The 23,474-nt window shown below is 39.7% G+C and overlaps 2 protein-coding genes across 5 annotated transcripts in view; one reads left to right on the forward strand and one right to left on the reverse strand.

Moving 5' to 3' along the window:
- The window catches only part of LOC125900157 (uncharacterized), a 251,790-nt gene that overhangs the window by 202,042 nt on the left and 26,274 nt on the right, over positions 1–23,474 (reverse strand). The gene's annotated exons all lie outside the window — the stretch shown is intronic.
- LOC125900074 (EMILIN-1-like) overlaps positions 1–23,474 on the forward strand; it is a 61,512-nt gene that overhangs the window by 8,729 nt on the left and 29,309 nt on the right. For both annotated transcript variants that reach the window (XM_049594848.1, XM_049594840.1), the window contains exon 2: positions 16,725–16,850. In XM_049594848.1, the coding sequence (XP_049450805.1) occupies positions 16,725–16,850 (126 nt within the window). The remainder of the gene's footprint in view (positions 1–16,724; positions 16,851–23,474) is intronic.

The following is a 23,474-nucleotide window of genomic DNA, read 5'->3' on the forward strand; positions in this document are numbered from 1 at the left end:
CTGTCCCCCTTTAGCTGCTGAGTTATAAGCCCTCAAACATGCACTGAGGTCAAGGTTCAAAGGTCAATGGCTGAAAGCAGGAGCCATGTAGAATCTTCATACTGACATATGTTACTCTCCAGGTTGAGACCTTTCCAATGATGTATTTGGTTTAGCTCTACGACAAAGTTTTGATTTTTTCATTTTTTGGACACAAGCCATGCCAGGTGTAGTTTCAGAGAGCACTTTGAAGGCCCCGTGTATAAAATGAGTTTTGTTTGTTTCTTTGTTTCTTTGTTTCTTTTTTACTGTAGATAGTTACTAACATGAGTCATCCTCAGACAATACAATACTACTAAAAAGTAAAACCAATAATAACAATAATAATAATAAGCAAAAATAATATTAAAATCATATTGAAATTTTAAAATCTATTTACAGAGTGGAATGGCAGCCTAATAGATAATTTAGACACAATTTATTATTGTTTAGACACTTTATTATTGCTTAGATACTTTTTAGCCTATTATTGTATTTACTTTTAGCATGTTCTACTTTTATCTACTGTGGGCTATATGTTTTAATTTATTTAATAACAAATTTATTTTATGTTAGCCCTACATCTTAATATTTTATGTTATTTATCATAGTTTAGTTCTTAACTCCAGTGTTTCCTCAGTGGGAGCCGTGTGCGCCGGGGCGGCGGCCGCTGGTTCTGTCGTGCTGGCTTGGGGTCCGCTCTCCCCTGGTGGAGTGGAGGGTGGCCGGGTTGCCAGGGGCAGACGGCTCCATGTGATGGTGTTTCCTCTCTGGTTCTTCCGTGCTCAGCCTTATTTTTTTCTTCTTATTTATTTATTTATTTATTTATTAGTGGCGTTTGGATTCAGTTACGGCAGACGGATGGCAATCTGAAATGGAATGAAGCCCACAGACGGCGGACAGCAGCTACAAAACAGTAGTGGAGCGCGCCCCATCCGCCCACAGCACAATGCTCTTAAAGCTCTACGCTATCTGCTGGCAAAATACATTTATTTTATTTTATGGCCTTGACATTAACCTGTCATATTGTTGAGTTATCAAGGACACTTCCGTGTTTTTGTGTGTATACAGGAATGTTAAAGATATCATTGAGGAAAACAAGGTTGACGTAACGTTGTTGAATCAGGGAATCCGTGTGTCCACCACAGGAGAGGATCCTAAATGACTTTACATTGGCATTGTTTCCGTGGTACCGGCACATAATTTCAACCCATTACGTGCTGCCACCACGGAATGCGGTGTTAAGAGGTCGTGCTCATTTCACGTATTTCTGTGAGATCAGGTTGTGTTCATTAAAATATTGATCTTTGATTTTATTAATCGATATTTGGTCATTCCAATGAAGATCGATTTGAATTTGATGAATCAATTATTTTAAACCAGCCCTAGAGTTCTTCTTCTTCGTCTTCTCCTTCTTTGTCTTCTTCTCCTTCTTCTCCTTCTTCTTCTCCTTCTTCTTTTTCTTCACGGCTTCTGCTGCCGACGTCTCCGACCTCCACCTGTGGGTCAGTGTGTGATGACCTGAAGTATGCGTTACATCGAACACGTGTGTTTGTTAGGACAGAAACACACACATAGTGATGTCACTCTCTCTACAGGAAATGAGTCATTCGGGCGTTTGTTTCAATTTGCTGCTGGTGACATCAGGGCTGCTTCACTGCCAAGTTACAAGTAGCCTACAGTTATTTTAGAAGATATCTGAGTGTTTCTGTTTGTGAGGGTGAGGCATAGTGATGGAACAGGAGGAGGTGGAGGAGCAGCAGGTGGAGGTAGAGAAGGAGCAGGAGGAGCAGTTGGAGGTGGAGGAGGTTTGACTGAGGCCGTCCTCAGTTTGCAGACATCAGTCTAACTTTAATAAGGAGATGTGAGTTTTTCTTTTCCACCCTGTGACGTAAACGTTTTTGTGGCCGACTCAATAAAATTTTATCTGTTGGATTAAAACTAAAATATAAAGATAAATATGTTCAAACTTTGAGGCAGTGTCAGACAGCGCCACCTAGCTGCACAGGTTCTTATATAAATCAGAGGTGAGCTAAAAAAACCCACAACTGAGTGTGATTATTATTTTTATTACATAAAATAACTTAAGTATTATAGATAATTGATTAGTTCGCATCTAATTCAACGATAAAAAACAATCCAAGTAAAAACACTCAAAAGATAAAAGTCACGACAAAAACACTCTTAAAAACAAACAAACAAACAAATACAAAAACATGCAACAAAGAAAAAACACATGCATGACAATCGGGTCAGTAACGTCGTCCATTTTATGGATTCCATTAAAATTAAATGAATACAATTGAATTTCAAGACAAAGAGACTCAGTCTGATCCAACATGGCTGACACACAGACACATTCATCATCATGATAGCATCAGCAGCACGCGCTCAACATTTATCTCACACACACACACACACACACACACACACACACACTCAGTATATACAACATAGTGAGTGTGTGAAGCTGTCACGTGATCTGCATCATGTTTACAAACTGAGTAAATAAAGTGAATATATATAAACTGAAATATAAACTAAATATGAGCAGAATGAAAAAGTTTAAACTGAAAAATAAAGTTTAAAGACACAGTTTAAAGTTTAAAGACAATTTAAAGACAGTTTAAAGTTTAAAGGCAGTTTAAAGACACAGTTTAAAGTTTAAAGACACAGTTTAAAGACACAGTTTAAAGTTTAAAGACAGTTTAAAGACAGTTTAAAGTTTAAAGACACAGTTTAAAGTTTAAAGACAGTTTAAAGACAGTTTAAAGTTTAAAGACACAGTTTAAAGACAGTTTAAAGTTTAAAGACACAGTTTAAAGACAGTTTAAAGACACAGTTTAAAGTTTAAAGACAGTTTAAAGACAGTTTAAAGTTTAAAGACACAGTTTAAAGTTTAAAGACACAGTTTAAAGTTTAAAGACACAGTTTAAAGACACAGTTTAAAGTTTAAAGACAGTTTAAAGACACAGTTTAAAGTTTAAAGACACAGTTTAAAGACACAGTTTAAAGTTTAAAGACAGTTTAAAGACAGTTTAAAGTTTAAAGACAGTTTAAAGACAGTTTAAAGTTTAAAGACACAGTTTAAAGACACAGTTTAAAGTTTAAAGACAGTTTAAAGACAGTTTAAAGTTTAAAGACACAGTTTAAAGTTTAAAGACAGTTTAAAGTTTAAAGACACAGTTTAAAGTTTAAAGACAGTTTAAAGTTTAAAGACAGTTTAAAGACAGTTTAAAGTTTAAAGACACAGTTTAAAGTTTAAAGACAGTTTAAAGTTTAAAGACACAGTTTAAAGTTTAAAGACACAGTTTAAAGACACAGTTTAAAGTTTAAAGACACAGTTTAAAGACACAGTTTAAAGACACAGTTTAAAGTTTAAAGACAGTTTAAAGACACAGTTTAAAGTTTAAAGACACAGTTTAAAGACACAGTTTAAAGTTTAAAGACAGTTTAAAGACACAGTTTAAAGTTTAAAGACACAGTTTAAAGACACAGTTTAAAGTTTAAAGACAGTTTAAAGACAGTTTAAAGTTTAAAGACACAGTTTAAAGACACAGTTTAAAGACACAGTTTAAAGTTTAAAGACAGTTTAAAGACAGTTTAAAGTTTAAAGACACAGTTTAAAGTTTAAAGACACAGTTTAAAGACACAGTTTGAAGTTTAAAGACACAGTTTAAAGACACAGTTTAAAGTTTAAAGACAGTTTAAAGACAGTTTAAAGTTTAAAGACACAGTTTAAAGTTTAAAGACAGTTTAAAGTTTAAAGACACAGTTTAAAGACACAGTTTAAAGTTTAAAGACAGTTTAAAGTTTAAAGACACAGTTTAAAGACAGTTTAAAGTTTAAAGGCAGTTTAAAGACACAGTTTAAAGACACAGTTTAAAGACACAGTTTAAAGTTTAAAGGCAGTTTAAAGACACAGTTTAAAGACACAGTTTAAAGTTTAAAGACAGTTTAAAGTTTAAAGACACAGTTTAAAGACACAGTTTGAAGTTTAAAGACACAGTTTAAAGTTTAAAGACAGTTTAAAGACACAGTTTGAAGTTTAAAGACACAGTTTAAAGACACAGTTTAAAGTTTAAAGACAGTTTAAAGACAGTTTAAAGTTTAAAGGCAGTTTAAAGACACAGTTTAAAGACACAGTTTAAAGTTTAAAGACAGTTTAAAGACAGTTTAAAGTTTAAAGGCAGTTTAAAGACACAGTTTAAAGACACAGTTTAAAGTTTAAAGACAGTTTAAAGACAGTTTAAAGTTTAAAGGCAGTTTAAAGACACAGTTTAAAGACACAGTTTGAAGTTTAAAGACACAGTTTAAAGACACAGTTTGAAGTTTAAAGACACAGTTTAAAGTTTAAAGACAGTTTAAAGACACAGTTTGAAGTTTAAAGACACAGTTTAAAGACACAGTTTAAAGTTTAAAGACAGTTTAAAGACAGTTTAAAGTTTAAAGGCAGTTTAAAGACACAGTTTAAAGACACAGTTTAAAGTTTAAAGACAGTTTAAAGACAGTTTAAAGTTTAAAGGCAGTTTAAAGACACAGTTTAAAGACACAGTTTAAAGTTTAAAGACAGTTTAAAGACAGTTTAAAGTTTAAAGGCAGTTTAAAGACACAGTTTAAAGACACAGTTTGAAGTTTAAAGACACAGTTTAAAGACACAGTTTAAAGTTTAAAGACAGTTTAAAGACAGTTTAAAGTTTAAAGACAGTTTAAAGACACAGTTTAAAGTTTAAAGACAGTTTAAAGACAGTTTAAAGTTTAAAGACAGTTTAAAGACAGTTTAAAGTTTAAAGGCAGTTTAAAGACACAGTTTGAAGTTTAAAGACACAGTTTAAAGACACAGTTTAAAGTTTAAAGACAGTTTAAAGACACAGTTTAAAGACACAGTTTGAAGTTTAAAGACAGTTTAAAGACAGTTTAAAGTTTAAAGGCAGTGGGGTCTAGGGGGTAATTGGCCGTTTTTGACTACTTTTCATTTTACCTTTAAATTTCACCTTAAAAAACTATTTACCTTGCCTTGTTTGGTATCATTCTTTTCAGCACAACCTCACCTGTGTGCCTTTACAGTTATTTTTTCATTTTGACATACTGTATTAACACACTGGAACTAAAATCACACAAAAAACATAAAATCAGAGTAGGAAAAAGTTAGATTTTTTACTGTGAAAACCACAAACATGTCTAACGAACCATTTTTGTAACTTAGAATAAAAATATAAATTGTAAACTTCAAACACATATGTCCTAATTTAGCAAACAACAATGTTATACATGACTATTTACATTAAAATGCAAGCAATGCCTCAGGCATTTTTGGACAACTAGCCTACTTACAAAACAATGAGATGCCACACAAATTATTTGTCAAAGGGAAAAATGCCAGCACTCACAAATGTCCTTTTGGTAAATTTAATAAACCAACTTGGGTGGCAGTACCAGAAACACAGAAGTTTTGACAGAAAGTCTTCTTCTGTCAAAACGTCTGTGTTTGTCACTGTTTTTGGTCGTGCACCTTTCTAGGGGATTTATTTTGAGAGTGCTTGCTTTTCTCCTACGTGTTTTTACACAAATTATTTGTGCCACTCTGAAAAACAGTTCCTGTCCACCACAACACACTACAGGAGGAGGACACAACAGTAGGACAACAGGAGGAGTGACACACACTGTGTGGCTCTGCTGCCTGAGCAAACGGAGATCCGGACCTGGTGGGCGTGCCCTGCCACACCGTCCACTCCTCTGTGCGGACCTCTGAGTACCGCTCAATGCGGTCGTCAGAGGCTCATTTTCCTCTCTCCTCTTCCAAAACACACTACACCACACACTAACTATACACTCCGAACATGCTAAACGTCACAAATCCCAACTCTATCTGTGATCGCAATCGCTGTCTCTCTCGCTGCAGTCTCTCTCGCTGCCGTCACTCCCACAACTTCCCCCTCTCCTCCAGCAACAAATGATGTGTGTTGCCATACAATTTTGTAATTGGTTTACGTGGTGCATTTTTCAACCAATAGGAAAGGGGGTGTCGTTTTGTTTTTTTTGTTTTTTGCTGTTGCCTTCAGCACTTTCGTCAGGCCGAACGGCCCGATTTTTACCGTTTCTTCCTGCATCAAACACGGATCAAACGTGACAACAATATTCAGGAAAATCATGGCGTTTATTATTTATCATAAGTCCGGTTTTATATGGCCTATCAAGATGATTTAAAAAGTGGTACAAAGTTTGAAGTTTTCACTTTCCACACAAAATGAAACAGAGACTCAGCGAGGCTGCGTGTTGCTGCTACGTCGTCTCAAATCGGTCACGTGATTTTGACGCGCCAGCGCGGTTCTGGACCGCAGAGGGTTAAAGACACAGTTTAAAGTTTAAAGACAGTTTAAAGACACAGTTTAAAGTTTAAAGACAGTTTAAAGATACAGTTTAAAGTTTAAAGACACAGTTTAAAGACACAGTTTAAAGTTTAAAGACAGTTTAAAGACACAGTTTAAAGTTTAAAGACAGTTTAAAGACAGTTTAAAGTTTAAAGACACAGTTTAAAGTTTAAAGACACAGTTTAAAGTTTAAAGACAGTTTAAAGACACAGTTTAAAACTTAAAGACACAGTTTAAAGACACAGTTTGAAGTTTAAAGACAGTTTAAAGTTTAAAGGCAGTTTAAAGACACAGTTTAAAGTTTAAAGACACAGTTTAAAGTTTAAAGACAGTTTAAAGACACAGTTTAAAGTTTAAAGACACAGTTTAAAGACACAGTTTGAAGTTTAAAGACAGTTTAAAGTTTAAAGGCAGTTTAAAGACACAGTTTAAAGTTTAAAGACACAGTTTAAAGACACAGTTTAAAGTTTAAAGACACAGTTTAAAGACACAGTTTGAAGTTTAAAGACAGTTTAAAGACACAGTTTAAAGTTTAAAGACAGTTTAAAGTTTAAAGACACAGTTTAAAGACACAGTTTGAAGTTTAAAGACAGTTTAAAGACACAGTTTAAAGTTTAAAGACAGTTTAAAGTTTAAAGACAGTTTAAAGACACAGTTTAAAGTTTAAAGACACAGTTTAACCCTATGGGTCCGAACGACGCATAGTGCGTCCAAATTCAAACCTGTTCTTCTGTTTCGACCGACCGTTCGTCATAGCAAGAAGCCACGCACATCATGTGAAACAGTGGAACCGTAGCTTTCGGACAAGACCAAGCACTTGTCGGTAGTCCAATGTTTTCACAGTGAAAAGAAAATGAAAAAGTTAGCCTAAAATTATGTATAACAAAGCTTTCATACAGCTTTGCACACACATTACTACCTTTCCAGCTTTCCAGTGATACCAAACATCATTGTGCTGTCATTCCATCACGCTGTAAATTAGGGATGGGTCACGATTTTCAAATTTTCGAATAGTTGTTTCATTTTGAAAAATTGATTTTTTAATGCGACTATTACTATTCACCGTCTTATTTCCCCTCTTTATTTGGCATGCAATTCAGCTCCTAACTGCACGAGGGCAGTAGAGTATTGCTCCAGTGGTGTGAGATGGGCTACCAGCTAGTTTGATGCTCTTCTACAAACAGGAGAAACATGCAGAGACTACTACAGTCATCAAAAAGTTCCGTGTGGAACAACTTCGACAAAATAAACGAAAATGAGGTGCAGTGCAAACTCTGTGAGGCAAAGCTTGTGTATCACAAGTCTACAACAAGTATGCACAGTCATTTGAGAGCGAGGCACGCAGGAGGCGGCGAGGGACCGTACGGCCAGGCTCAGCGGCGCGACACGTTTGGAGCACGAGTCTCGTAGCAGCTCGCCCCCCTGTTAATCAATTACAGTGGCTCCACCGGCAACCCCCGTCTGTCGCGCAACAACTTTCTATTTTATGCTCTTCTATTTTTGTCGCGCTACGCTCCCCTACGCGACCCTCCAGCAGATAAAAACTACATGAAATAGTGTGCTAAACGAGCACAATGTGTTTTTAAATGAATAAACCATTATCAGAGGTGATATGTGATTTTTTCATGCATTTACCCATGTTTATCCGTGACATTGTGTAAATGTCTGTGGCGGACATTTGAAAGCGAGTAGAGGACAAACAGTACAGTAAACTTGTAGATAACTCAAATATATGTGTAACCCTATCTTTCAGGCAGCAAGCCCCAGCGAGGTCTCTGCGTGGTGTTAGGTGAAGTATACCGGGGCGGCAGAAGAGACAGGGAAACAGGACTCAAACTGGTGGTTGAGGCGGAGCAAACTTCCCTCATTTATTGGCCTTACAAGACACAAAACAAACTGTCCTCAGTTTCCAAGGCACATATTAACACTTGAATTAAACTAAATATCAAATACAGAATAAAATAAACTTCAGCTACCTCTGTTACAGTTACTGATTAGCCAGCTACAACACAACTAGCTCCACACAGTTAGTGCATCAGTATCAACACATTTCAACATAAAAATTACAGGAATTGTCCCATCTTTAACATAACCACTCTTGGGACTGGCATGTTTAATAAAATTATAACAGACCGTTATGTTAATGACTTAAATAAAGTGGTTTCATTAGTACAGTGTTTGGAAACCCTCCTTACCTTACAAGACACAAAACAAACTGTGAACTACGGTGGCTGCGGAGGGTCAAAAAGACTCAAAACTACAGTGGACCAAAAAGGACAGAAACATAAATACCGCCCTCTGTTGGTGAACATAAACTCACTCCCTTACATATGTAATAACTTAGGTGGAAAATGCTTGAACATTTCATGCAGGCTACATGCAGTTTCTCGGCTCAGCAAACAGTAAACAACCCCGCTGGCTTCTCTACATGTCGCTTCCGTACGCAGTCAGTGGAGCCCACATGAATTCAAATAAACACAAGAAGTTTGTGCTCTGAAAAAAAAGGGATCAGCACTCAGTGAATAACCTCCTAAGCCCTACGACAAGCTATTATGGCAAGGCTTAACTATACAGACCAGTGAGCACTGATAACTAACACGTCTTTGGGGTCATCGGGTGGGAACCTCCTTTCACCAGTGTTTCGTCTAGTTGGTCCCACGACACCTCCAGGAGGCTAGACAGTGATCTCTGGCATCCCAGAGACACTCCAGGTCTCACTGCTCCCCACACTAACCGAACAACCTCCTTTACCTTACCTATACTACCACAGAGGAGGTAGACCCAGGGAAGGAAGCCTTGTTAGGCTATCACACTCCCCCGCCGGGTTAGGCTGTACAGTCTACCTCCCCAAGATGAGCCCTCACAACAATGACACCTCCAGGAGGCTAGACAGTGATCTCAGCCCAAACAGCACTGCCACCTTCAACCAAACCCAGGCTCCGTTTATGCGAGCTCCAGGCAGAAGCAATGCTGATACTACCTTTACTAGCACATTCACCATACTCTATTTCACACGCTACATAGCATAACTACAATATAAGCTAAAGTTAAAAGAGATAGATAAACTCACAGGATCAGCAAACACACTCACTTTGCAGCATGGTCTCAAACAAAATGGATTCGGATAGGCCACTCCCACACTTAAATAACCTTCCTCTTCCTGGATTTCCTCCTGAGAGGAAGTGGATCTCTCCACCTGATCTCAAGGAGTTATGTGCCCTGCTTAGTAGTTCCCCTTGCTGGCCCCCAGCTGACCTTATTTCTTCTGTAATAGATAAACTGGCTGCATTTAATTGCTTCATCTGACATTTCCCTCACTGTCTTCCTCAAACTCTGTCCCCGCACTCCGAGTTCCCCCAGGAGCGAGACAGCTGATCTTGCTATGAATCCCCTACACCCCACTTACACTGGACAAATCCTAGTCTTCCAGCCTCGCTGCTCAGCTTCTGCTCCTAAGTCTGCATATCTAAGCTTTTTTCTTTCATAGGCTTCCTCCACTGAGTCTTCCCAAGGAACTGTCAGCTCAATGAAATAAACTATCTGTTGACTCACTGACCACAACACTAAGTCAGGCCTCTGCCTGGTACAGACTATTTCCTGAGGAACAGCAAGCTTTCCCCCTAAATCTACTTGCATTTCCCAATCACAAGCACCTTCTAGGCGGCCACACCCTTGCCTCCTCACTAACTTATCCCTTCTGTATTTTTCTCCCTCACGGACAAACTGAATTACTAAACTCCTATCTTTAACACTTTCTGAATTCACCTGTCTTCATTTCCCTTCGATGCCTGCAGCTAAACATTTCAACACCTGGTTATGTCGCCATGTATATCGGCCTTGTGACAAGCTAACTTTACAGCCTGACAAAATATGCTTTAAAGTTGCGGTACGTGAACACAATGGGCATGATGGGTCCTCATTTACCCACAGTTTTAGGTTCTGGGGGGTTGGTAACACATCGTATGTAGCCCCTACCAGGAATCTAATACGATTCTCCTCCATACTCCACAGGTCCCTCCAACTAAGCTTCCTCTTCTCTACACTTTCCCAATTCAACCACTGTCCCTGTTTAGCCTGGGCCACTACCTTTGCACCCCTTAGTATCTCTTCCTGTCTGCGTATCTGTTCTACAACCAGCTTTCTTTTGTCTTTGAGGCCTGCTGTATTCCATACCGGTTTACCTGAGCCAAGCCCCAGGCCTCCCCGGCCAAACTGAACATTACCTACAATCTCTGCATGTCTAAGAGCTGCCTCTGCCTCCTGAACTGCCGATCTTGGGTTCCACTTCCTCCCCTTGGTTGGGTTTGGAGCCACACTCCTAACTACCACGTCCTTACTCCCAGATAGCAAGAGCTCTGTCCTGACCTTGGTACATTTAAATTCCTCTGTTAAACTAGATACTGGCAGCTGAAGTATCCCTTTTCCATACAATGCAACACTACTTAGGCACCTAGGAGCACCCAACCACTTCCTAATATAGGAGCTAACCGACCTTTCAATTCTCTCCACAACAGATATTGGAATTTCATAAATTGACAGTGGCCACATTAACCTAGGATATAGCCCAAACTGCAAACACCACAGCTTCAACTTTCCTGAAGTTCTGATTTATCTATTCTGTCCAATCCTTCAGCCACATCTTTTCTAAATTTCACCACCTGTTCCTTATCATTCAATTCTACATTGTACAACCTACCTAAGCTCTTTACTGACTTTTCCCTAATTGTTGGGGTGTCCTCATCATCTATGACAAACTTCCTATCACTTAACTTCCCTCTACGTATCGAGATGCTTCTAGATTTACTAGGCTTGATCTTCATGCTGGCCCACTTGAGGTTCTTATTTACCTTCTCTAATAGCCTCTTTGTACATGGCATTGTTGTGGTCACCAGTGTCATGTCGTCCATGTAAGCCCTAACTGGTGGAAGATGCAACCCATTCTGCCGTCTCTCCCCACCTACCACCCACTTAGAAGCCCTGATGATTACTTCCATTGCCATAGTAAATGCTAATGGAGAAATTGTACACCCTGCCATGATGCCTATTTCTAGCCTCTGCCAACCTGTTGTGAAACCTGCTGTACTTAGACACAACCTAATATCCTGAAAGTATGCTTTCACTAAGTTGACAACTACCTGTGGCACTCTGAAGTAGTCAAACGCACTCCAAATGAGGCTATGCGGTACTGAACCAAACGCATTTGCAAGATCTAAAAATATTACATGTAGGTCCCTTTCTGCCTGAATCTGGTGCCAGATCATGCTAGTATGCTCTAAACACCCTGAAAAACCTGGTATTCCTGCCTTCTGCACCATGGTATCTATTAAGCTATTCCTTTCTAAGTAACTAGCTAGTCTCTGCGCTACTACACTAAAGAAAATCTTCCCCTCCACATTCAAGAGAGAAATCATCCAGAACTGGCTAAGGTCCACAGACTCCTTCTCCTTAGGAATGAGGACACCCCCTGCCCTACGCCATGCTCTTGGTATAATTTGTTTTTCCCAAACTATTCTTAGCTGTTTCCACAAAAATTTAAGGGTATCAGGCGCACTTTTATAAACCCGGTAGGGGACTCCATTAGGCCCTGGGGCCGAAGAAGCCTTTGCACGCCTGACCACCTCCTGAACTTCCTTCCACCTAGGTGGCCTGCCATCCATCTCATGCTCTATCCCTCCTAACGGAGGAATATGAGGTGGGAAACCTACTATCCTATTCTTCTCCAAATCTGAATATGTGTTTCTCAAATATTCTTCAATCTCTAGCCTTTCTGCTTTGAGCTGCCCTCCCTTTTCCTGGCTGAACAATCCTTTAACAAACTTAAAAGGGTCCCTGAAAAAACCTGTCCTAGCATATTCCTTCTTCCTCCTCTTTTTCCTGAGATGCTCTGCCCTTCTAAGAACTGCTAACCTGCTTCTCAACTCCTCTTGCAACACCTTAATTCCCTCCCTTTCTTCTTCTGTAGCCTTTTTCCACTGCTTTCTTAACTGTCTCCTTTCCTTGACTAACTTCTCTATTTCTCTCTGCCGCCTAGACTTACCTGGCTGTACCCTCTCACTCCTCTTTCTCTCATGCAACCCAAACCTCTCTACACCATATGAATACATTATATCTCCCATCTTTTCTAACCTTTCTATTGCATTTCCTCTAAGCCTACTCAAGATTACTGACAAATCTCTATTAACTATCTCCCATTCTTTACTGTCATTTGCTCTAGGCCATCTAACTCTAACCTTTTGCTCCATGGTTCTCTCTCTGGCTAGCATACTGGCCTCAGTGTCACCTGCATCCTCTCTTACTACCCCCTTCTCCTCAGTGACAGCGTTACTGATATCCTGCGAACTGTGGTTTTCTACCTGCCGCTGGACTTCATCCGACTGACTCGACTGACTTCTTAGGAAGTACTGATCAATGCGGCTACTCTGCCCTTTCTTTGCCACACACTTTTTCTTTCCCTGATGAGTTCTGAGGCCTTTCACTGATGTTACTTTCTGCCAGCCGCAAGGACAAACCTGAAGCATCTTGTTCTCAACTGTGCTACTTTTATCCTCTACAGATGCGCTCACCTTGCCCTGAGTGCTGCTAATTCTAGCACTGGTGGATAGGTCCGTGCCCCTATCCTTCACTGAGTCACAGATCCAAGTCATAGTCGTGTCCGTTCCAATGTCTGTTACCGTGTAATCCACCTGTGAGTCATCTTCCACCCCTGCTCTCGCTGACTCTTAGGGTATTTTTCCTATGTTGGCTGTAGCTAATTTTGGTTGTAGTAAGGCTGCTAGGCCTACACCGCGACGCTACGCTGACGTGACGCTTTGCAGCCGGTGGAGCCCGGCCGTAATGATGAATGGATCTCTGTGTGCGTTGCTCCAGGAGGTGGGGGGGGTATTCGAAAAATCGTCGAATACTTGCCATGATTTTCGAATAGTGTTTTTGCTTGTGCTGCCCATCCCTACTGTAAATACAGATCAGATGTCTACAAAATAAAAACCTGACGAATTTCTTTACAATCCATTATACAGATCTTGTTATCAGTCACTTCATATAGTGAGGAATAATATTACTACTATTTTTCTATGATCTTAGATGTAAATATTTCATGTTTCTTTCAGATAAAACACATTTTTGACTTGTGAATAAGTCAATGGACTTTGTTGCAATAATGAAAAAATACTGGCAATCATGTCTGCCTGGCACAAACCACATGTTTTGGACAGCTGTGAAGTGACAGAATGTCCCACCATCATGGTTCTTATATTGCCAGATTCCAGAGAGTCTCCCCTCTTCATATATGGCAGAATATGTCAAGTTTTAACTTGCTATGGTGAGATACAGATAAAAAAGTAAGAATTTAGTAACACGGATTTGTTTTTTTTTCATTGATATAAAAATTAATATAAAATACAGACACATAGAAGGACATGAAGTGATGGCAAATCTGGTTAGCCCAGATTGTTCTGAAAAAAACAAACAAGATATAGCATGTGTATGTAGCCTTTATAATGACTGTGATGTGAGCTTAAAAGTAAAGGCAGGAAAAATACCCCAAAAAGGTCTAGGGCCCAAAGGGCGAAAGACACAGTTTAAAGTTTGAAGACACAGTTAAAAATGTAAAGATACAGTTTAAAGACAGAGCTTAAAGTTTAAAGACACATTTGAAAGTTTGAAGAAGTCATCCGGAGTCCTGAAACATCAGCTGCATATTTAAACCACTGGAAACATCTGCACATGCTCAGTTGTGACCTCATTGGACCCAAACACATGTTTGTCATTAATGTGGTGGAGCTGCAGCTGACCGACAGAAAACATCAGGAAACATGTGACCGACAAACATCTATTAACCCTTCATATCATACGTGACCATCCGTAACCCTTTATTAACACTTTATTAACCCTTTTTAACCCTTTACATGTACATATTTTGTTATTATTGACTTTATTTTTTAAAACCTCTCATATTAAAATAAAAGAAAAAAAGGATGCTCTTCTTTTTGACTGAAGCACCTGACCCACAAAATATCTGCGTTGTGTGGGCAGGGCTTTACCTGGCCTCACCTGTGAACAAAGATGGATGACTCCTTCCACTGCCAACTCTTTATCCAAAACAGAACAGGATGTACATTTTTCATAGACATTTAATTGTAGAAATCAGTGGAGCAGATGAAAGGCTCAGTATTTCATACATTCATAGGACTGAACTGAATCATCTGAAGAATTCATCACAGTGGGTCAGCTCAGGTTTTTACTCCTAACAGTTTTTAAACAAGTTTTATTCACCTGTTATTTTCTTTAAAAGTTTGATCATGAAATAAAAACTTTTGATTTTATTGTAACTGAGATTCTGCTCAATGAAAAAAAGTCATGTGACTGAAAATACTGACATTTGTTCAAACTTTACAAAAACATCACTGTTATCACCGTGCTCTGAGATGCCCTTGGCCCATAGATGGTTAAATTTAACATAAAGGAAACAAACTTAAACATGGTTTAGGTGGATGGTGAAGTCACTGATGAGTAGAAACTTTCTTTGTCAGAGATCTACAGATAAATATTAAATTAAAAATATTGAAGATAAATATTAACCCTATGGGCCCGAACGACGCATAGTGCGTCCAAATTCACACCCGTTCTTCTCTGTGGATTTTCTCAGCGACCTTGCATCATAGCGAGAAGCCACACATATCACGTGAAACAGTGGAACTGTAGCTTTCCAAGAAGGCCAAGCACTTGTCGGTAGTCCAGTATTTTCACAACAAAAAAAAAATGATAAATTTACACTAAAATGATGTATAACAGAGCTTTCATACAGCTTTGCACACACATTACTCTTGGATGGATTACTCGTGAATGCGGGCTCGCACAGAAATGCCACGCATATCACATGAAAGCGCAGGAGCAGAGCTTTCCAGTGATACCACACACATCATTGTGCAGTCATCCCATCACACTACAAATACAGATTGATTGTCTACAAAATAAAAACCTGACGAATTTCTTTACAACCCATTATACAGATCTTGTTATCAGTCACTTCATATAGTGAGGAATATCGTATCTTACCACGTTTTAGGCTTGCGTGTGTTTCTCACTGTCTATCCACATTTGTAGTCCGGCTTTCAAGATGCAAATATCTCCATATTGTCCAGTTGACACTCCATCAAACTTTGTATGACAAGACCAGCCACTTCACCTTTGCGCACCCAGACAACTGCAGCCTAATTATGCATGCTGACAGGGCCGTAGACACCATATACATTGAGGGGGACACGTGCCCCCCCCAGTGCCCAAAATGTTCCCCCAGTATATAACTGAAACTGAAAAACAACAACAAACTTTGTTTACTGCAAACAAAGTGGCAAATATTATCTTGGAGGACATCATTGCACTTGGTTGACTATTTTTCTATGATCTTAGATGTAAATATTTCATGTTTCTTTCAGATAAAACACATTTTTGACTTGTGAATGAGTCAATGGAATTTCTTGCAATAATGAAAAAATACTGGCAATCATGTCCGCCTGGCACAAACCACATGTTTTGGACAGCTGTGAAGTGACAGAGTGTCCCACCATCATGGTTCTTATATTGCCAGATTCCAGAGAGTCTCCCCTCTTCATATATGGCAGAATATGTCAACTTCCAACTTGCTATGGTGAGATACATGTAAAAATGTAAGAATTTAGTCACACGGATGTTTTTTTCATTGATATAAAGATCAATATAAAATACAGGCACATAGAAGGACATGGAATGATGGCAAATCTGGTTAGCCCAGATTGTCCTGAAAAAAAAAAGATATAGCATGTGTATGTAGCCTTTATAATGACTGTGATATGAGCTTAAAAGTAAAGGCAGGAAAAATCCCCCAAAAACGCCTAGGGCCTATAGGGTTAAATATAAATAATAAAGATAAATATTAAAGATGAATGTTTCTGTGAACCTACACAGAGAAACACCAGTTCATACAGCAAGCTGATTGGCTGAGTCCTGTCAGAGGGCGAAGCTGTATGTACATGAAGGATCCATCAGACAAATCACATCGATCGGAACTCCTGTCTGAGGCACACTGTTCTGTTTCCATTGATCACATGATTAATCATTGATCACGTGATTAATCATTGATCACATGATCATTGATCACCAATCAATCAACACTCTAGTAAACCACAAACATTCTTTTCTATCAGATCTTTACTGATCTGGGATGTTCGTTGTTTGTTGTTGTGTAGCCGAACCTTTAATGTCTTCAACTGTCTTATTACAGTAGTCATGTGACAAAATCCTCTGTGTGTGTGTGTGTGTGTGTGTGTGTGTGTGTGTATGTGTGTGTGTGGTAACCAGAAACTGGTGTGCATTTGTGGTGACGAAGACAGTGAGCTGTGTGGTCGAGGACGGAGTAGAGACCTACGTGAAGCCTGATTATCATCCGTGCAGCTGGGGGAGCGGACAGTGCAGCAGGGTGGTGGTGTGAGTACACACAACGAAACGCACACACTGACACACACTGTAACATACACACACACTGTAAAGCTGCAAACACACTGGCGCACCACGTGATGCCTCAAGCACTCACTTGACACCTTGTGCTGCAGCTCGTCAACAGATGACCACACGAAGTTCATCTGACTTTTACTGACAGATGTGTGGCTTCATTGCTGCGTTGTCAACACCTTTAATTAAAGTTGATGTCTCACTTGAAGAGCCAATCTCCTCAGCTGTGACTCAACAGGAAGTGTCTTTTTGACCATAGTCGTTATAATGACGGCGCTGTGGGTCATTTAGCTCGGGATATTTCTCACCTCAACAATGCGTCTCTCCTCATCCATTCTTCATCACACACACAAGACTCAGGTACAGAGTTCTGTTTATATGGTGAGGAAAGCAGTCGAGCTGCTACAGGAGCAGAGAAGAAGAGCTGCTACAGGAGCAGAGAAGAAGAGCTGTTACAGGAGCTCTTCTTCTAAGGGACCAGAGAAGAAGAGCTGCTACAGGAGCAGAGAAGAAGAGCTGTTACAGGAGCTCTTCTTCTAAGGGACCAGAGAAGCGCTTCTATGGGAGCAGAGAAGAAGAGCTGCTACAGGAGCAGAAAAGAAGAGCTGCTACAGGAGCTCTTCTTCTAAGGGACCAGAGAAGCGCTTCTATGGGAGCAGAGAAGAAGAGCTTCTACGGGAGCAGAGAAGAAGAGCTGCTACAGGAGCTCTTCTTCTAAGGGACCAGAGAAGAAGAGCTGCTGCAGAAGGGACCAGAGAAGAAGAGCTGCTACAGGAGCTCTTCTTCTAAGGGACCAGAGAAGAAGAGCTGCTGCAGGAGCAGAGAAGAAGAGCTTCTACGGGAGCAGAGAAGAAGAGGTGCTACAGGAGCAGAGAAGAAGAGCTGCTACAGGAGCTCTTCTTCTAAGGGACCAGAGAAGAAGAGCTGCTGCAGGAGCAGAGAAGAAGAGCTTCTACGGGAGCAGAGAAGAAGAGGTGCTACAGGAGCAGAGAAGAAGAGCTGCTACAGGAGCAAAGAAGAAGAGCTGATATAGGAGCTGATTTGTACAAGTACAGCTCGAGTGGAGGGAAAGTGCCTTTTATTCAGGGGCTGTTGCGTCCTGGAGCACTGACATATCTTACTGCTGTCAGTGTAGGGTTGTATGCTGAAAATAATGGGGGTGTATTTTTTGTGCGGCGTGTATTTTTTGTGCGGCGTCAGGTGTCTTCTGACCTAAACACACACACTGCATCTCTCTGTCTCAATTTCGCTCTCTCACTGTTAATTTGTCATGTTGATCTGTTCTGTACGGCATCTATTGCATGTCTGTCTGTCCTGGAAGAGGGATCCCTCCTAGGGCTGTGCAATTGCTGTTTGGTAAAATTATTGGGACTAAGTTTATGGGTTTCAGTAATGTGACTGATAAAAAAAAAAATGTACATAATTGTTGATCTGCTGTAGCCACTTTCTTCTTGTCAGAGACAATTGTCATTTGAATTGTTTGGTTAAAAAATTCATTTTGTTGTATTGTACATCTGAGACCCTTTAAGGGGTTAATTGTGGGTGCGTGCCGCAGGTATTCTTGTGTTCACGGCGACAGCTCATTATATTCAGACCTTCGACAAGCGCACACAGCCTGTTGGTATGTAGCAACTGCTAGCTGCAGTCAGCCTGCTAACGATGTTTGAATCATAAATAAATGGTCGTGTGTTGCCGTTTACCACACTATCCCGATGTACTTAGTTAAATTAGAATTTGTGGTTTATAGGCGTTCAGCCTCTAACGTGAGTGTTACGTAGCACTCTCGGCTAGCACTCGGCTAGCTCCCGGTAGCATTCTCAGTAATCAATATTAGCCGAGACTTACCGGTAGTTAAATACTCTGTAAGCTAACGTGAACAATAGCGTGGTAAACGGCGACTTTATTCCATAATCTGTTGCAGAACATTGCGTTGTGTTGTGTTTGTTGTGTTTCGTGACTTTTATGTCTTATAAGTGGCACGTGTAGTAAGTAAACACGGGCTATGTCTTAACAACTACGCAATGCCGTCTAGGGACTGCTTTGCGCATGCTTCTAGAGTGCTAAGCTTTCTGGGAAATGTAGTTACTGTGGTTACTTTGAGTTTGCTGTGTTATGTTTAAGACATTATAACTTATAAATTCATGATATACGTAAAACAACATTTTTGTTTGCTTGTATATTTAAAGGAATAGTTTACATACTTTTATTTATTTTCCTAAACAGATGCAGAATGATAGTTAATGGAAGAAATAATTAACCAGCTTAAAGAAATCCATGTTCTGTTTATTGAAAAAATGAAAGCAGCTATTTAGTAGTCACAGGTTTACTGATATGACATTGCATGTAACCTTTTGGATTGTCATTGCTCTAGATTGCTAATACACGATTAAATCGCCGGGGGGGGGGGGGGGGTTACGTCCTTGGCATGTGTCTTACGTCAATCACTCCCACGTTATTTTAATATTTTGCATCACATGCAAAAGTGAGTGGCTCCGGATTGTCAGCGCACCGACACCGCCACGCTGACAATCCGGAGACGTGTTGCTTCTCCTCACTTCAAGTCGCTGTCATTAACTTTTAACCTGCAAAGGCGGCAGTGCTGCAACATTGTAGGAATTTATGACAGCCCTTGTGAACATTTCAATAGTTACATATTAAAACAACATTTAATTGCAAATACTCTATTGAACCCCGAAGCATGAGCAAACGGGCTGTGTCACTTTGGATCAAAGAGATGCGCCCTGTCACTGTCAGTGCAGGGCTGACAGGGCACCCTCTGCTGAGAAGAGAGGAGAGGAGATGGATTGTAGGTCTGTTTGTAAACGGGGCCAAAAAACATCTCTTAATGCACGGTAGAGCGCCATTTTCTTTTCTTTTTTTTTTTCCTCAAAATCGCTTTGATATCCAGCAAATCGTTTGGCAACCCTCCAATCGCCAATATACAATTTGATCGCTGATCGTCCCAGGCCTAATCCCTCCTCAGTTACTCTTCCTGAGCTTTCCACCATATGTTTCCCCGTTAAAGGGTTTTTTTTGGGGGAGTCTTTCCTGATTAGCTGTGAGGGTCCAAAGGACAGAGGACAAAGAGACACTGGGACAGGGGACAGAGAGTAAGAGGACAGAAGGACAGGGGGCAGAGAGTAAGATGACAGAGGGACAGGGGACAGAGGGACGGGGGAAAGAGGACAGCGGGTAAGAGGGATAGAGGGATGGGAGAGACAGAGGGACGGGGGAAGAGGACAAAGGGTAAGAGAGACAGAGGGATGGGAGAAAGTGGACAGAGGGACAGAGGGACGGGGGAAAGAGGACAGGGGAAAGAGGACAGAGGGATGTCTTATGCTGTAAAGCCTCTGAGGCAAACTGTGATTTGTGATATTGGGCTTTATAAATAAAGTTGAAATTGACATTGGTAACACACTGATACACACACTGTGACACACACTGTGACACAATTTCAATTTTATTTATTTCTCAAGGGGGCAGTCTACATTAATGAACATTTTCATAAATAAAAACGTAAATGCACCCAGTTGCAGCCAAGGGCTGGTTTCCATTGCTAGTCCCCCCACCAGATGGTGCAGGCAAAGGTTCCTAAAAAAGTAAATACATTAACCATAATATAGATGAAGCAATTACAATAAATAAAAACATGATCGCAATTTCACAGTTTCACAGTCATATTGCACATTATGCCTGTAAGCTTATGTCCTGCTTTTAAGTGCAACCGAGTAATAGTCAGATGGGGGAGAAGGGACTGTTTGGGGTGTAAAGATGGAGTGTGAGACACCCTAGCTGCAGCTGTTCTTAAGGATGGCCTGATTAATCTGAAATTACAGAGACTGAATTTAATTTTTTTTTTGAGATTTCTTTAATGTGGCTCTTGAAGGTGAGGGAGGTTTAGGTGCTCACTCAGTTGTGTCACTATCCACTTCTCAATTATTTTGGAGGTAACTGGAAGGATGTGATTTGGCCTATAGTTATTTATGTCTGTCCTGCATCCAGATTTGAAGATGGGGTTAACTATGGCCATCTTCCAAGATGATGGAACAACTGAGTGTCTGATGGATAAGTAAACCAGGTGTGTGATCAGGCATACAAGATAATCTTTGTGTGCTTTTAAAAACATGGTGTCAAGTCCGTGGATGTCCTTGGCCTTGGAATTACTTAAAGTATTGATGATGTTTGAAATTTCAATTTCTGTGATCTGCTCTATGTTAAATACAGGCAGGGCACGATTGATAGAATGGTAGCCACACTCCGGAGAGGAAAAAAGCTTGGAGATCTCTTCTACTGATTTTATGAAGAAGGTGTTTAATTCTATGGCAAGGACATCTGGACTTCTCACCAGTTTATTGTCAGTATTAAGTTCCAGTTCTGTGTCATTTTGTTTATTCTGTTTACCTGTAAGCTTATTGATGTTTTGACACATTTTTTCCCATTACCTTTTGCACTTCTGATCACAGCTATGAAGAAGTTTGCTTTGGCCTTTCACATTGTCTGAGTTACTTAATTTCTTGTAGAAGTGGATTTAAGTCTGTCTATAGTTAAACCAGATTTCAGAAAATTCGTAAGTAGATGATCCCGCTCTTTCGTCAGCTTTAGAAAGTCGGGGGTTAGCCATGGCAGTGTCCACTTTATTTTCTTTTGGCTCACTCTTCTGGAGAAAGCCTTAATAACACATTTTAAAAATGAATCTGTGCTGTTGTTAATTTCCTCACAGGAGGTGATCTTGTTCCAGTTCAGGCTATTCAAGGTCAATTTAAGATTTTCTTGTTGGCTCTGTGGTATGATATTAAAATTAATTTTATTACTAAAAAAATATTGTGACGAGTTTGTAAAACGTGATTTGGTGAGCTTTAAGGAAATGGCGTTGTGGTCTGATTGTCCAGTCAGGAGGTTATGGGTTTTGACAATTTGTTCTGGTTTGTTAGAGAAGAGCAGGTTAATTCGGGTTCTGGATCGAGTGGTAATTGTGGTAGGTTTCTCTATGAGTTGAGACAGATTAAAGTGCTCAGTCTACTGTTTGAGTGAGTTAGCCATGTTTCAGAGAAACCCATAAAATAAATATTAGAGTCAGACAGTAAACACTCTAGTTGCTGTCTTTATGGAATTGAGCTATAATAATAATGATAATAATAATAATGAGAGTAATACATTGTATTTATATTGCACTTTACATTCCAAGGAATCTCAAAGTGCTATAAAACAAATGATAACAACAACAGTGTAGTACAATCAACTACAATTAAAACAGAAAAGCTATGGCTAAGCCACGCCCCCTCCACTCACCCGGACAAAATATCAACATTCAGTGACCGGCACTATGGCACGTGTCACAGTACACGGCATTTCGCAGGAGGCAATTGATGATTTTTCAATCAATTCAATCAATTTTATCTATAAAGCCCAATATCACAAATCACAATTTGCCTCACAGGGCTTCACAGCATACGACATCCCTCTGTCCTTATGACCCTCGCAGGTTTTGGAGAAATAACGATCAGATGTCATTGAGAAGTAACCAAAAGGGCCTAAACTACGCATTGGAGGGATATATTCATCATTTTATTGTTGAGAAGGTCGATGAAAAGCTGAAATTACAAGCCAAAATTTACAGGTCACAGTGTAAACGCGATAAACCGCATGTGGACACATTAATAACTCCTGATTCAACTTTGTTTATCTCTTTTGTCACTCTATAAGTCAGAAAATAGTCTACACACAACAGTAATAGAGAAAATCTTCACCATGTAGTTAGGAATAAAACGATGTAGGCTATCGGGCTTTGAATTATTGTGAACAAGCCTTTGGAAACTGGAAATTTTGGTGCATCAAAGTGCCACTGAAGTTAAGGTTTTTGGCTCAGAATATGAGAAAAGGATAACGGCCTTTTTGCCATCTTTACCAAGAGTGTCTCTCCGTTAGTTTGGTGCTACAGTATTTACACTGAATCATTCAGCATAATGTTTGCCAACCTTTGTTATCTCTGCCATTATAGATAAGTTAATGAAGCTAAGCTCCAGAAGTTAACGTTAGCTTAACTAGAGCCCTTTGGACAACAGCTAACAATGATGTACCATCACCAAAGTACAAAACTAGAACAAAATAGGCTAATGAACTCCCAGCAAACAAGGTGACATGATGAACAACGCAGCTAGGAGCTAACGTTAGGCTAACTTTAGCTAACGTTAGCTAGAGATGTTAAAGATAACTTTATATTTCTTTGCAGCAAAGTGACAATATGTTGCCTCAAACACAATGTTGACTTACCTTAGAACAGATGTAGACATCATTGTTAATCTTATTCACGTTGAGTTGATGTTGTGCTCTAACGTTACCACACAACTTTATCCAAAGGAGACACTTTTATTATATATAGGCTACTTTATTAATTCCCCTGAGAGGAAATTCAATTTTTTCACTCTTTTGTCCAAAAGACGCACACATAAAAAAGCAAAACAAGCACACAACAAAAAGCTCATAAAACCGAACAAAACTGACTTTCTGTAATGCATTTCAGTGGACGTCCAGGCAGAGAATGTCAGAGTGTATGGGAATGGCTGTATGCACTGTGATTGGCTCATTGCATTTGAGGGCAGG

The sequence above is a fragment of the Epinephelus fuscoguttatus genome, linkage group LG2 (genome assembly GCF_011397635.1).
Source record: "Epinephelus fuscoguttatus linkage group LG2, E.fuscoguttatus.final_Chr_v1".
NCBI lineage: Eukaryota > Metazoa > Chordata > Actinopteri > Perciformes > Serranidae > Epinephelus > Epinephelus fuscoguttatus.